Genomic DNA, 13,601 nt, shown 5'->3' with positions numbered 1-13,601 from the left:
CCAGAGAAAAGCTTAGGTGGGTACCAAGCAAATGAGCACATACACTTTCATAATTTTAATTCACTTCACTCAATTAAATATATTAAAGAAATATAATTAATTTATCTTTTCTGTAACTAGATATTTTGTTTTTTAAAATAAGGTTTCATTTTATTCTTAACTATGCTAAAGTGAACTAATCTCCATTTATCTGAGGACAAAACACAACTTAAGAAGGAATAATATTAAAATAAAGAAAAGGAATAATATTAGGCCTTTTACTCATTATCTGATTCTATTTAATACTGTTTCTGAAACAAACAAACAAACAAGAAACAGTAACATAATAGAAAATACTATTCCATTAATCCTTTTGGTTGGTTAATACCATCTCAAAGTAAACACTTTAAGAAAGGTATTTACACCTGGGGCTTAGTCCTACAATTGGGCTGGAGTAAAATTGTTTTTAACAAATCTTTGCTTTCGATGTCAAACTGATATATCTGTTCAGGGTTTTACTCTTCCATCAATATTTTTGAAATCAAACTCTCTTTCTACTCAATATATATCAAGATTTAGAGTACCATGATATTACCACTCAAAAAAATTGTTTTTGTTTCTCTGGTTTTAAGATTAAACCAAGCTATTAGGTTGGCTACACAAGGTAGAAAGGAAGCTAAAAACTTGCACTGCTCAGTAACATCTGGTAAGCCTTTTATGTGATTACTGATAAGTAATTGATATTCCTAATGTATTAAGTCAGGATTTATATGTTGAAGAAAGAACTAAAACATAAGGTATTTAACACATTACAAAATATTCAGAGAACAAAAAGTGAACACACTACCTGATAGAGGAACAGCACACTTCATTTGAAATGCACCTGGCTGCAGGTAACCATGTTAGTAAAGGACATCCTTTCTTCCAGGCTACTGTTTAATGTTAATTCAGAAAAATCTGTAACCGGAGAGATAGTGAGATAGAATTGTTCACCATCCTGCTGGCTTTTCTACCACATATACTGCTGAATTTTACAATAAAAGGTAGCCTGAATGCTGTATCTTCTCCTTTAAGAGAATTTGTTAAGACATAAATCAGCAAGGACAATTCCTTTAAATAATAAACCCTCTTGGTGCATTGAAAATATGACTAAACAAATTAAAAGATAAAACAGATTTTTGAAAAATTATATATTTTTAATTTGCTTTATTTTTTGGTGCCTCATCCACTACAGTTAAACAATTTTTTCCAGTTTAACATGTATTTTAGAAAACATATTCTACCTAGGATATATAGTCTTAGGGCTAGACACATACCATTTTTTTTCTCCTGAAGGCTGTTATTTCAAAATAAATGGTACAATTAACATTTAGATGAGATCATGTCCACTTCCTTGTGGGTCAACACTGTTTTCCATATTCTCACCATTATCAACACTTATTTGCTGAACACCCACTGGGTGCGCAGCACTCTACTGGACACTGTTTTACTCCCCAACTAACTCCAAATCATTATTCTCTCTTCCCATGGCAGATAAAGGCACATTTTTCTCTCTTAAGTTGTCCTACTTCTGATATCAATTATTTTACTCAAGAGTATTATACCACTAGATATCTTAAAAAACTAATAGTGTTCAGTCCAATGAAATAGAAAGTCTAATTTCGTAAATGCATATGACCTTTGGCCAAAAAATAATTATTGGACTTTAAAATTTATAATCAGGGCTTTGTTTGAATATAGAGGTCCTCCTTCAACAATGGGTCTTGTTTTGGGCCAAAGGTTATTGAATAGTTTCTAGACAAACACAACAGAACACATGATGGGTAGAAGAGGTTATAATACCCAAGCCAAAATGGAGTTTGAGTGTATTTCTTCTTTTTTGTAATTATTATTGATTTTAGAAACAGAGAGGAAGGAAAGGAGGAAGGGAAGGAGAGAAAGAAACATCAGTTTATTTATGCATTCATTGGTTGGTAAAGATATGTTCAGTACACTTCACTTAGCATCATTGGAAAAAGGTGTTTAGTCTTGCACGAATTTCCTAACGGGTTTAATCTTTATGTAATAAAATTTTAAAACAGCATTTTTCAAAAATACATCACATATGTTCATATCATTAAAACTTTTTTTAATCAAAAAAGTAATACATATCTTAAAAAAAACACCTGAAATAACATATGTAGATAAAATAAAATGTTTAAATTGGTGGTTCTCAACCTTAAGTTGCACAATGGAATCACCTGGAGAACTTTAAATATTACTGATTTCCAGGCTCTATGATTTACTTGGTCGGGGTACAAGAACTTTAAAAACTCCTCACATGATTCTAACGTTTAGCCAAAGCTGAGAACCACGCCTACCCTCACCATTCCATACCTCAGGAATTCAGTTGTACCCTTCCAGAACTTTTTCTATGTCCCAGTTTCCATGTTTTCTCTGGTATTTTGCTACTGTAAACAATATTGTAATTAATACCCTTTTTTATAGGTCTTTTGGCACATGTGGTTATATGTGTGAAATAAATTCCCGTTAAAGAAACTGCTGGGCCAAAAATGTATTCTTGTAAAATTCTGGTAGACATCGCCCTCCACAGAAGCTGTACAACTTTATAGTCGAAACAGCAATGTGTGAGGTTGACTGCCTATTCCCCCATGTCCTTGCCTGCACTGTGACACCAAACTTTGTGATCTGTGCTAAACTGACAGGCGAAAGATAGTAACATGATATATAACATAAATTCACATTTTTCAGATTATATGTAAAGTTGAGCACCTTTTATTTTTAAAATGACATTTGAATTTCATTTCTGGTACTGTTCATATTACTTGATCATTTTTCTATTGAATTATTAATATTCTTCTTATTGGTCTGAACATTTCTTTACTAGAGAATGTAGCCCCTTTTCTGAACTTGAGCTGCAAATTTGTTTTGCTAGTTTATCATTTGTCTGTTGTTTTGATCTAGCCATGCAAAAATTTTTTTATTTTTATATAGTTAATTTTATATAGTTTCCATGTTTTATATCACACTTAGAAAAGACAGTATGATTTTAACTGATTTTCAAGAAAAATCTTTCAGTTTCTTTAGGACTTGTACAGTTCAGCCATATGAATAGAGAAGTTTCCATTATAATTGCATTAAAATGTATTTTAGGGAGAAGAATAAACATTTTCTGGAAATAATTTTGCAAGGTATCAATCACTTAAATAGGATTATTTGTATTCTCAACAGTAGTTAACTATAGGGTTTTGAAATTTTCTTGGATTTTGTCTTACAATCATCAGATTTAATTTAGGATAACCCTTGCAATATTTGAATGCAGCCATTTAAGACCAATACAAGTAAAAGATGACAGCACCATCCAAAACACATGTGTGAAGAAAACAGTTTTATAGGTGTTTATTGAAGGAGGAAGACTTGGTGGGCTAGATAATTACATCATGGGCTAAAAGACATTCTTTGACTAATGTAAACTATCTTTGATAGACTACCAGAAATCTCAACCTTTATTCAAGAGACAGAGAAGACATTTGGGCAGAAATACCACTATTTTAAAAAGTGCACAAAAATGTGAAGTATGGCATTTCAATCTTTTAGCCTATTTTTATTTCTATGTCCCTATTGCCTGATATCACTTTTTTAATAAAGGCTTCTCTAGCCCTGGATGGTGTGGCTCAGTGAATTGAGTGCCAGCCTTATGAACCAAAGGGTGGCCGGTTTGATTCCCAGTCAGTGCACATGCCTGGGTTGCTGGCCGGGTCCCCAGTTGGAGGCATGTGAGAGGCAATCACACATTGATCTTTCTCTCCCTCTCTCCCTCCCTTCCCCTCTCTCTAAAAATAAGTAAATAAAATCTTAAAAAACAAACAACAAAAATAAAACCACTCTATCTAGGATAATGAGAAAAAGCACTCTTTCATGATTTTTTTCAGAATAAATATGTTTTACACGTAGAGATTAGGAAAATTATTTTAAATTGGGTACAAGAGCTATAATAATGATCTCTACCAGTAAAATTTTATTTTCATTTTTGATTTATCTAAATAGATTACAAACTATATTTACCAGGTTTGTGGCAATTCAGATGGTCTACAGGTAGACTGTCACTCTGTTGCCAAACTGTTTTCACCTTTTTTTGACCACTATTTATTTCCACTCTCCATTTCTGTGGCTTCTCACTAAGGAAATAAAAAGCATCGAGGGAAAATAAAATTAGTTATTTCCTTCCTTTCGTCCTCCTAAAGTCATTTAGTGATGTCCTTATGTGATAAGCACTAAGGAAGAAGAGACGAACAGGTCACAATTCTAAATTTAGAGTTTTGAGTTTGTACTGCCTACCTGCAAGACAGTGAAGTTGGGGATTCCCATCTAACAGGCGTTTAGAAATATGGGTCAGAACTGCAGGAGAAGCTGGAGGTGTAGGCTATGAATTATCATTAGCCCAGAGGAACTGAAGCCTTGAGTATGAATGTAATCACCCAGGGAAGACAGAAAGTAAGAAGAGGGCAGAGAATAGTTATGGTGAAAACTCACATATAAAAAGCAGGCAGAAGAAGAAGAACTTGACAGAGAACTATTTTCAGTTATGGAAGTGGACCAAGGAAGTAGAATTAAAATTAAGACAGAATTCTATGTCACAGAAACAGAAGAAAGGGGGTAGGTTCAAGAAAGCAATTGTGTTAAATGCCAAACCACCTTATAAGTGCTTAGTGAAGGAAGAATTGGTGTGCCCTCTAATTAGACCAGGAGCTAAAAAACACTGTTTTACTGAGAAGCGTCCACTGGATGTGGTGATTAGAAAGCCACTAATGACCTCTGCCACAGCAGGTTCACGGGCATGCTGGGGTTTCAATAAAAGGGAACTAAGTAGAGGGAGGGTATAAATAGAGTGACTTTAGTATGAGAGAAAGTTCAAGTGTATTAGATACTGAGGGGAGACCATCATTGGAGGCAAACTCGATGCCCATGTGGATGGCCAACCTGTCATCTGAGCCTCACGGTACTTCCCAATCCCAAAATCTTCTCTCTTCCACTCCCATCCCTTTGACTTTGTTGTCATTATCCTGACCACACTTTCTCTAATCTGTCATTTCCTTTATGGTTATGCAATCCGACCTATTTGGCAAGGGAATTACAAATTGAGAGAAAAATGAAAGAACTAAGGCCCAAAGAGTAAACAAAATATCTGGGAGAAGGCAGAGGGAGAACTCTATCAGACTATGGCCAGAGAGGGGGTAAGATGACTCAGGTGTCAGAGAAGAAGCAGCTCTGTGTCAAGAAGAGGTCCCCAGGGACAGATACTGAAACTGCTTAGAATCATGACCGGATTTAAAGTGTAATTGAATTATTAAACTGCATACCTTTGATACAAGTTTTTTACAGCAGTTGGTCTGACTGGCAGTTGAAAAATGTGTTGCTCATCAAGAGGATTTTGTTTATAATATTTTATGCAGGACCTATAAAAGTAAAAGAAAAAAAAAGAGAAAAAAGGAACCTCTTTTAAAAAAAGATGCCACTTGGAGATACAGGCTTTGCAGTAGTCTAAAACTCATACAGGAAACATTTTATTGACTACCCCTAACCACAGCATCAACAATAGAATAATTTCAGGGATACAAAAGTAAAAAACAAACACACAATACTTCTACTCCCAAGAAAGTATTGGTTATTTCTTTTTCACTGAAGAAACTATCATCTGCTTTTTAAAAATTAGTAATACACATATAAAATACACTTTAACTGAGCCCAAATAAAGGCTTCCATGAGGAGAGAGAGCTATCGTAAAGAAGAAAAGCCAAGAGGCAAAAGAGGAAGATACAGCTTCCACAGTTTTCAGAATCTGGGGGATTAAAAGAGTTAACTTATTTATACTACTTATCATTAATGGGAAAAAAATAACTTCGTGGTACTTTTCCCTTTACAACTGAGGCAAATTCTAATTTTGGAAAAGGCAGAGGTATATTTCCTTTCACAGGGAAAAAGAAACCCAGTCCTGCCCTTGGATGGTTCACTTATTTCCAGTTTGAGACTTCCAACACACGTAAGACACCAGCAATCCATGGATGAGAGTTATTCCAAATTAATTTTAGTCAAACTGATTGGCAGATCTCTCAAATTACAGCAACACTGTTGGCAGAGGTCTGGTAATATTTAATTCCATTTAGTTACCATATAAATGAATGGCAATTAGTTTGGCCTAAGTAAAGAAACTAATATTTATTAAGGAACTTATATAAGGTACTTTACATATATTACATCATTTAATCCTGACAACAAACACATAAGGTTATTAGATCACTTTTATATATGAGAAAAGAAAACAAAATGCAGGGAAGGGAAACTTATTCTGGAAATTAGGAAGTGCTAGAGCCAAATGTTAAACTAATTCCTTCTGAATTCAAAGCCTTTCCTCCTATAATAGTAACTCAGAACCATTCTGTCTCTGTGAAGACAGGGTGTACAGATTCTATCCTAACTGATAATAAAATAGGCACATGTTTTCGCTGTAACTATTTCAGAAGAGAATTCTGTTACATAAGTAAACACAACAGAGAAATACTTACTGTGTTAAAGAAAAGAGGAGCTCATGTTGAGGTTTAATGAAAAGCTGGCAACTGACTATAATTTCTAGAATATGGTGGAGTTTTTGGACATGATAAACTTGTTCTTGTATATCTACTGATGCAGAAATGAAGTATTCCTAGAGTGAAAAACAGTATAAGCAAATTAGGGAGTTAATTAAGAAGAATCTTTAGAAAGAATATGGCTATGCTAAACCTAAGTTTGGATGCTTCATTCATAGGGGGAAAAAAACAGGAGGCAGCTAGATAGAATTTACCACCTTTTAATACCATTTCTCTAGTCCGTAAGTAAAGTCTTCACTGAGAATGTTCTAAGCAAACCATTCTACATATTCTCTGGTAAAGGCAAATCACAGAAGTGCTTCACAAAGGTGGCCCAAGTGGGTGACTATGCTACCCACTAACCTCTCCAGATAGAATAAATGGCAAATCCACAAGATGATTCTTAACTTTAATACTCTTGCTAGGTTGATGGAAGTGTCCACCTCTAAAAATAGGTAGCAAAACTGAAGTACCAAGAAATTAAGCAAGTTTATTGATAAGATTCCACTCACATATATTACTGGTAAATTAGTACAACCCCTTATAAAAGAAATTTGGCTATGTATGCCAAGCATCATAAAATGTTCAGACCTTCTAATCCTGTTTCTGAGAACCCATCCTAAGGAAATAGGCCATGGTAAATATGGTAGGTGGAATTCTACAATGGTCCCCAAGATTTCCACCCTCTGGAGTGCACCTCTTGTAAAATCCCTTCCCCTTGAGTGAAGCCAGAACTTCTGAATATGATGGGATGTCACTCCTGTGAATAGGTTACTGACTGATAAACTTTGAATCAATCAAAAAACAGATTATATTACTATGACCTAATCCGGTGAGCCCTTTAAAAAGTGAAGCATGAGAGATGCTCTCCCATTGGCTCTAAAGAAACAAACTGCCTGTAATGTTGTGGAGAGCACCACATGGCAAGGACCCACTAAAAGTCCTGTAGGACCTAAGACAGATCCAGGGCTGCCAGCTAGCAAGAAAATGGAGACCTTTGTCAAAAGGCCACAAGGAAAAGAATTCTATCAACAACAAATGAAGGAACTTGGAAATGGATCTTTTCCTAGTTAGCCTCCTGATGAAAATGCAGCAGGCTGACCTTGATTTCAGCCTTGTGAAACCCTGAGCAGAGAGGACTCAGCTAAAATTTATAGTAATTTGTTATGCAGTAATAGAAAACTACCACAGTAGGGGAAAACATCAGTTATTTAGAGTAGGAGATGGCTTGTTTAAAAAGACATATTACTGAGCCCTAGACCTACCGAGTCACCGAGGCCTAGGAATTAGCATTTTAATAAGCCTTCTAGGAGATTCTCAAGTTTAAGGACTATTATGTCAGAAATTTGGTGTCAAACCATATTTTTAAAAAATACAGGCATATGAAATGACTAGAAGGGAATTTATAAAAGTTAGAGTATTCATATTTGGGTGATGAGTAAGAATACTGTATAGGGCAACTACACCCTAACTTTCAAAAATCTTACTACTTTCCTAAATTAAAAAAAAAAATCAAACCATTCCCCTCTGGGCCCCCATTAACATATATATATGTTATATGTATATATACATACACGCACAAATAAAATATATGTTATATATATAAAACACATATATGTGTGTATATATAGAGCATGTTTCCACTAAAAAGAAACATAAAATGTTTAAAATTTGAAGAGCAAAAATTAAACCTCAAAAGAATTCAGTTGAGTCTCACTTTGCACAATAGACATAACTAGGGCTTTTCAATCTTGTATTTTTATGAGACAAATGACAAACAAGTTACTACTACAGATTCATTTTCTAAAAGCATCTTCCATCAAATGTCAGGGGTCAGTACAGATGCTGTTTAATCTCTTAAACTTTCTAAATAAAGACACTAAAAAAATACAAAAGCTTGTAATCATGACCCTGAAACCCAGAAGTCTGTCTTTTGTTTATTTAATTTATTGGGGTGATATTAGTTAATAAAATTACATAGGTTTCAGGAGTATAATTCTATAATACATCATCTATATTTTGTATTCTATGTTCACAACCCCAAGTCAAGTCTCCATTTATCACACAAGTCTCGTTTGAATCAACATCATAAACTCTTTGAAATTTGTGTATAACAGAAATGGGTCAAGAGAATATAAAGCAAAAATTCCTTTATAGGGCCCATCAAAGAAAGGCATTCCCTAACCATTTTAGATAAATGAGAGTTGTGAGAGATTGGCTTGAGCAGGATATGTCAGTACCACAAATTTATAGAGAATGATAAATGATAGTAAATGGGCTTTCGTGTCTGTCTAGTTACTAGACAGCAGTAATTAAGGACAATGATTGTCTCCTTTATCTGTTTCTAACAACCTAGGACAGAGGGGCACAAATTAGGTACTTAATAATTATATATAGAGTGAATTACTAAAAGAAAAACTAAGTTTTGATTTAAAAAATAAACTCACCAAATGATTCAGAGATGCAAGTTCCTGACCTATTATGAAAAAAGCATATGCAAATAAGCTTTAGGTATTATCTATTGCATGTTAAAGAACCTAAATAAAATTGTTCACAGTTCATATGTGAAAAAGATGCTCAAGCTAAATAGTTTCTCAAAGTAGTCAAATTTTCTGCCTCATTACACTATAAAGATATACTGATACTTATCCTAAAAATGACTGCAGCTTGCCCTAATAAAAACAACCAAGTATTGGGTAGTAAAATAGCATCTCATAAAACGGTTTTTATTTACTACATTATCTTCATAGAATCTCAAAATGTTTGAACTAAAACAAACACTATAAGAATCTTTAATTTAATACCTTTATTGAGGGAGAAACTGAAGGCCCAGAGAATTTAAGTGTTTGCCTCACAGTGAACCAAGGGCAAACCAGGACTATGAATGAGCAGGGACAAGTAGAAAGATAAAATCTGAGAATACCTATGGGCTGACAACTGTGATGTACTTTTTAATGTTTTTGAGCTGGGAAAGGAACTTACCTATGAAAAAACTGATATAATCTTTCTTTAGTTTATCCAAACCAATTTCCAAAAGCATCTGAACTGGAAGACTCCCACTGAGAGAAATTGTGTCCATGGTTCCATGGTAAGACTGATGAATGAGCTTACTTAGTAAACTGCTACTTCCACTATGGAGCTAGAAATCAAGAAAATTTTATAAAGTCATAAGTAAACCCAATAAGCAAAAGAGAAGCAAACTGCATTAACTACAAGCTAAAAATTATAAGCTTGCATCTTTAGTCCCCTGACACCACAAATTGTTTGAATAAAAGCCCCGAAGTTACAAACATAGTTTCTCTAGTGCCATTCCTACTTCATTTGCTCAAGTCCAAAGCAATTAAGAAGGGTTTAAACTTATCACCCCAGATGCAGTTCCACCAAAAAGAAGACAGAGTTGGTCCACTGAAACTCTAAAACTAGGAATTCTCTTTTCCTGGCTAAGTGCTACTGAGCATCTTTGCCCAAATCAAACATCTTCAACTACACTGAAAATCTGCTGCTGCAGAAAATTCTCCCTCAACTGTCCATGTATGTGTCATAGGAAACTTCTCATTGGCTACAATATCCAATACACTAACTTGATCATTTACAAATTAAAAAGAGCTGTGAACTTACAGATCCAACATATGTTCCAAATGTTAAACAATTTTAAATATACCTAAAATATTTAATATTATCTCACTATCCTCTATGATTTGCAATTTTCATTACAATCTTTTGCATTGTATTTATCTTTGATTTTAGAGAAAGAGAGGAAGAGAGAGGGAGGGAGAGAGAGAACGAGAGAGAGAGAGAGAGAGAGAGAGAGAGAGAGAGAGAGAGAGAGAGAGAAAGGCATCAAGTTGCTGTTCCACTTATTTATACATTCATTGGTTGCTTCTTGTATGTGCCCTCACTGGGGACCAAACCTGAAACCTTTGCCTCAGGACAATGCTCTAACCAATTGAGCTATCCAGCCAAGGCCACATTTTCTTTTTTTAAACTACTTTCACTTTGTTTGCACTCATTGTACATGGCAGGAATATAAGTGTAAACATTTCACAAAGAAACTCTCAAGAAAAAATTCAATGGCCAAAACAACAATGCCTAGAATCACTAATGCCCAGAATCACTAATGCCCAGTTAGGGCCAGAGTTTGCATGTCTTTGCTCTGGAGTGTATCTTTGTTCACACTATGAAAGTTTCAAATTTTATAGCTATGAATTAGCCGTCACATTGTTTAAGATAATTTCTATTAAACCTTCACATATTGGGAAGACATTTTAACCAACTGACCCACACAGCCAGGACTGTCCCCATCATTTTTAGCAACTATTTCATGTGCCATTATGTTGTTAAATTATAATTTACTTAAGTCATTTTACTAATAGAGGAAATTTAAGTTATTCACAACTTTTTGCTACCCTAAATGAAGCTCTAATGACTATTCTGATACTTAAAATCTTGATACACATTTCTGTGTATGAGCTTAGGATGGATCTTAACAAAAAAATTATTGATTCAAAGGACATGACACATATTCAGGATCATTATGAAAACTGCTTTTTAGATAATGTCCCAAATTGTACCTTTATCAGTAGTATATGAGAATTACCATTAATAACAATAGTAACAATGACAACATTAGTAGCTTACAAATACTGGGCACTTCTTATTAGCTGGGTGCCAAGAACTTTAGATAAATTGAATTATTTAATCCTAAAACAACACTACGATGTAGGTATTATTCCTATCACTGCTTTACAGTTGAGGAAATGGGCACACAGAGCAATAAAAGAATTTGCCCAAGTTTACACAGCTAGTAAGTTAGTCAGTCACAGAACTGGAATTCAGCGTCAGGCAGTATGCTCCAGAGCCTGTGGCCTTAACGATCACGCTATACAGCTGAGAAAACATTCAACACATACTACTAAACCTACCCATGGCTGTATATCACCATGCTGTAGACTCTGGTAGATCAATGTGAAACACTTCACCAAGTCTTGATATGAAATCACACCTTGAAAAACAAGTCAGTCTAACATTATTGTCATGGTATTTCTGCAGATCAAATACAGTAGTCCCTCTCTATATTGTGGTTCACTTATCACGGTCTCACTGTATTGCAGGATTTTTAAAAATATTATATTAATTATTTATTGCGGATTTTCGCTATATCGCGGGATTTTGTGGTACTGTATACGTATGTTGTTAAAGTTACATAGGTTTAAGAGTGTAGAATATGTTTAAGAACATAAGTAGCATTTATAAAAGTGTGGAAAAGATTAATAAGGGAGTTGGAAAGGTTAATAAGGGACTGGGAACAGTTTATAAGTGTGTGGGAAGGGTTTATAAAGCCTTAAAATATATATAAATACTAAAATAAATGTAAGGTTCCTACTTCGTGGATTTTCACCTATAGCAGGAAGGGGGGGGGGGGGCGTCTAGAACGTAATTCCTGCGATAAGTGAGGGAATCCTGTATGTCATTAATCTTAAGGCTACACAACTGAAGAAGATAAGTATCTGTACTGTGTGAAAGGGGAAGGGAAAGAAAATGGCAAAAAGAAAAGACAATGCATTTCTAAAGAAAGAAGTTAAAACTTATTGCCACAAAATAACACACTTAGTAAAATATTGAGGAGTATCTTTTCCTTTCTCTAATAATTATAACGCATTAATGTGTATGGTTTGGTTCATATAAACACAACTTAAAAACTACCTAAGTCTTATACTTGAGGAAGAAGAAAAAAACAAATTCTACCAACTGCCTTACATTATTAACACAATTCTTGAGTAGAATGTGCCAGTGCATTATAAGTTTGTAAAATAGGAACTAGACTTGCACACAAAACTAGTAGTACACACTGTATTATTTCCAAGATTTAATTAAAAGTAAACCTTGGTGCACTCTCCCTCCCAGGAGTGTGCCCATGCCTTTCCCCTCCCCTTCCCCGGAGGCAGTTACCTCATCTTTCTCTCTCCTAAGCTCCAAGGGCCCCAATTTTGACTCTGTAGCTTGTTCCCTGAGCCCATTCTTTCTACAGCTGGCCCACTTTTACCTCTGTGACTTTGTGAATATAAACATTCTCTTATAGCTTGAAATAAAAGTAAACCTAAGACGTAAATAGAAAATATTTTATTTTACAATCATGATGGACACCTACTACTACTCATTTTGCACCATAGCTGCTCAGCAAAATCGAGATCACACCGTACTGTGAAAAGACACTCGATGGAGCGATCAAACGCAGCGCTGTCATGCTTCACTGTCTGAAAAAGTGTGAGAGAATACTCAGTTTAACTTTTTTTAAGTGAAATAGTTTAAGGCCAATAAGCTTTCAAATGCTGCTCTGAGAAAGATGTGAATAAATTTTCTACAACTTCATTCACTAATGAGGAGCCACAAATCAATAGACAATGAAGAACTGGGCCCCTAAAATTGTTTGTAATGCCTAAAAACAAGCATCAACTTATCTTCACGTAAAAACATTTAACTAAATTACAGTTGTTTCCATTTTCCTATACATCAAATGACAACATAATTAGCTTAATTTAATAATACCACCTCTGGCACATTAACATGCTGTCTTATATTAATATACTAAAGTAATACCATGTTACAGTATTTTAACATATTCATTTCTTCTTCTCTCCAGTTGAGCAGTTAATAATACAAATGCATTGGTCCTACTTAAAATTATTTATCAGCCCTTAAGAAAAAGAATCACCAGTGCTGCCATTAAAGACCAAGAAATGACTACCCTCAAAACATTGCCTCTGCTGTACCAGATCCATTTGACAAGAGGGGTACAGTGTGAAAGATAACTATACAAACACATTTTAAAAGCTATTTCAGTGCACATTTCTAAATGCTAACAATCACTTACCTCTGTGTCTTTTTTAATTGAATCACCAAATCCATCCAGCTTATTTAAGTCTAGAAAGTGGCAAAAGCTTATTAATTCTGGATTTTCATTTTCTGCTTTCAAAATTATTTCCATCCTAATCCTATTTT

At 34.5% G+C, this 13,601-nt stretch overlaps 1 protein-coding gene across 2 annotated transcripts in view; it reads right to left on the bottom strand.

Annotated features, from left to right (window-relative positions):
* The window catches only part of ZWILCH (zwilch kinetochore protein), a 38,941-nt gene that overhangs the window by 1,400 nt on the left and 23,940 nt on the right, over window positions 1–13,601 (bottom strand). For both annotated transcript variants that reach the window (XM_090270806.1, XM_090270807.1), the window contains 9 exons: window positions 13,474–13,523; window positions 12,751–12,856; window positions 11,525–11,604; window positions 9,585–9,741; window positions 9,050–9,078; window positions 6,543–6,679; window positions 5,340–5,435; window positions 4,045–4,157; window positions 827–936 (listed from right to left, as the gene is read on the bottom strand). In XM_090270806.1, the coding sequence (XP_090126932.1) occupies window positions 848–936; window positions 4,045–4,157; window positions 5,340–5,435; window positions 6,543–6,679; window positions 9,050–9,078; window positions 9,585–9,741; window positions 11,525–11,604; window positions 12,751–12,856; window positions 13,474–13,523 (857 nt within the window). In that variant the 3' untranslated portion in view covers window positions 827–847. The remainder of the gene's footprint in view (window positions 1–826; window positions 937–4,044; window positions 4,158–5,339; window positions 5,436–6,542; window positions 6,680–9,049; window positions 9,079–9,584; window positions 9,742–11,524; window positions 11,605–12,750; window positions 12,857–13,473; window positions 13,524–13,601) is intronic.

The sequence above is a fragment of the Furipterus horrens genome, unplaced genomic scaffold, assembly GCF_987537825.1.
Source record: "Furipterus horrens unplaced genomic scaffold, mFurHor1.1.pri manual_scaffold_3, whole genome shotgun sequence".
NCBI classification, from domain to species: domain Eukaryota; kingdom Metazoa; phylum Chordata; class Mammalia; order Chiroptera; family Furipteridae; genus Furipterus; species Furipterus horrens.
This window is presented reverse-complemented; position numbering and strand designations above follow the sequence as displayed.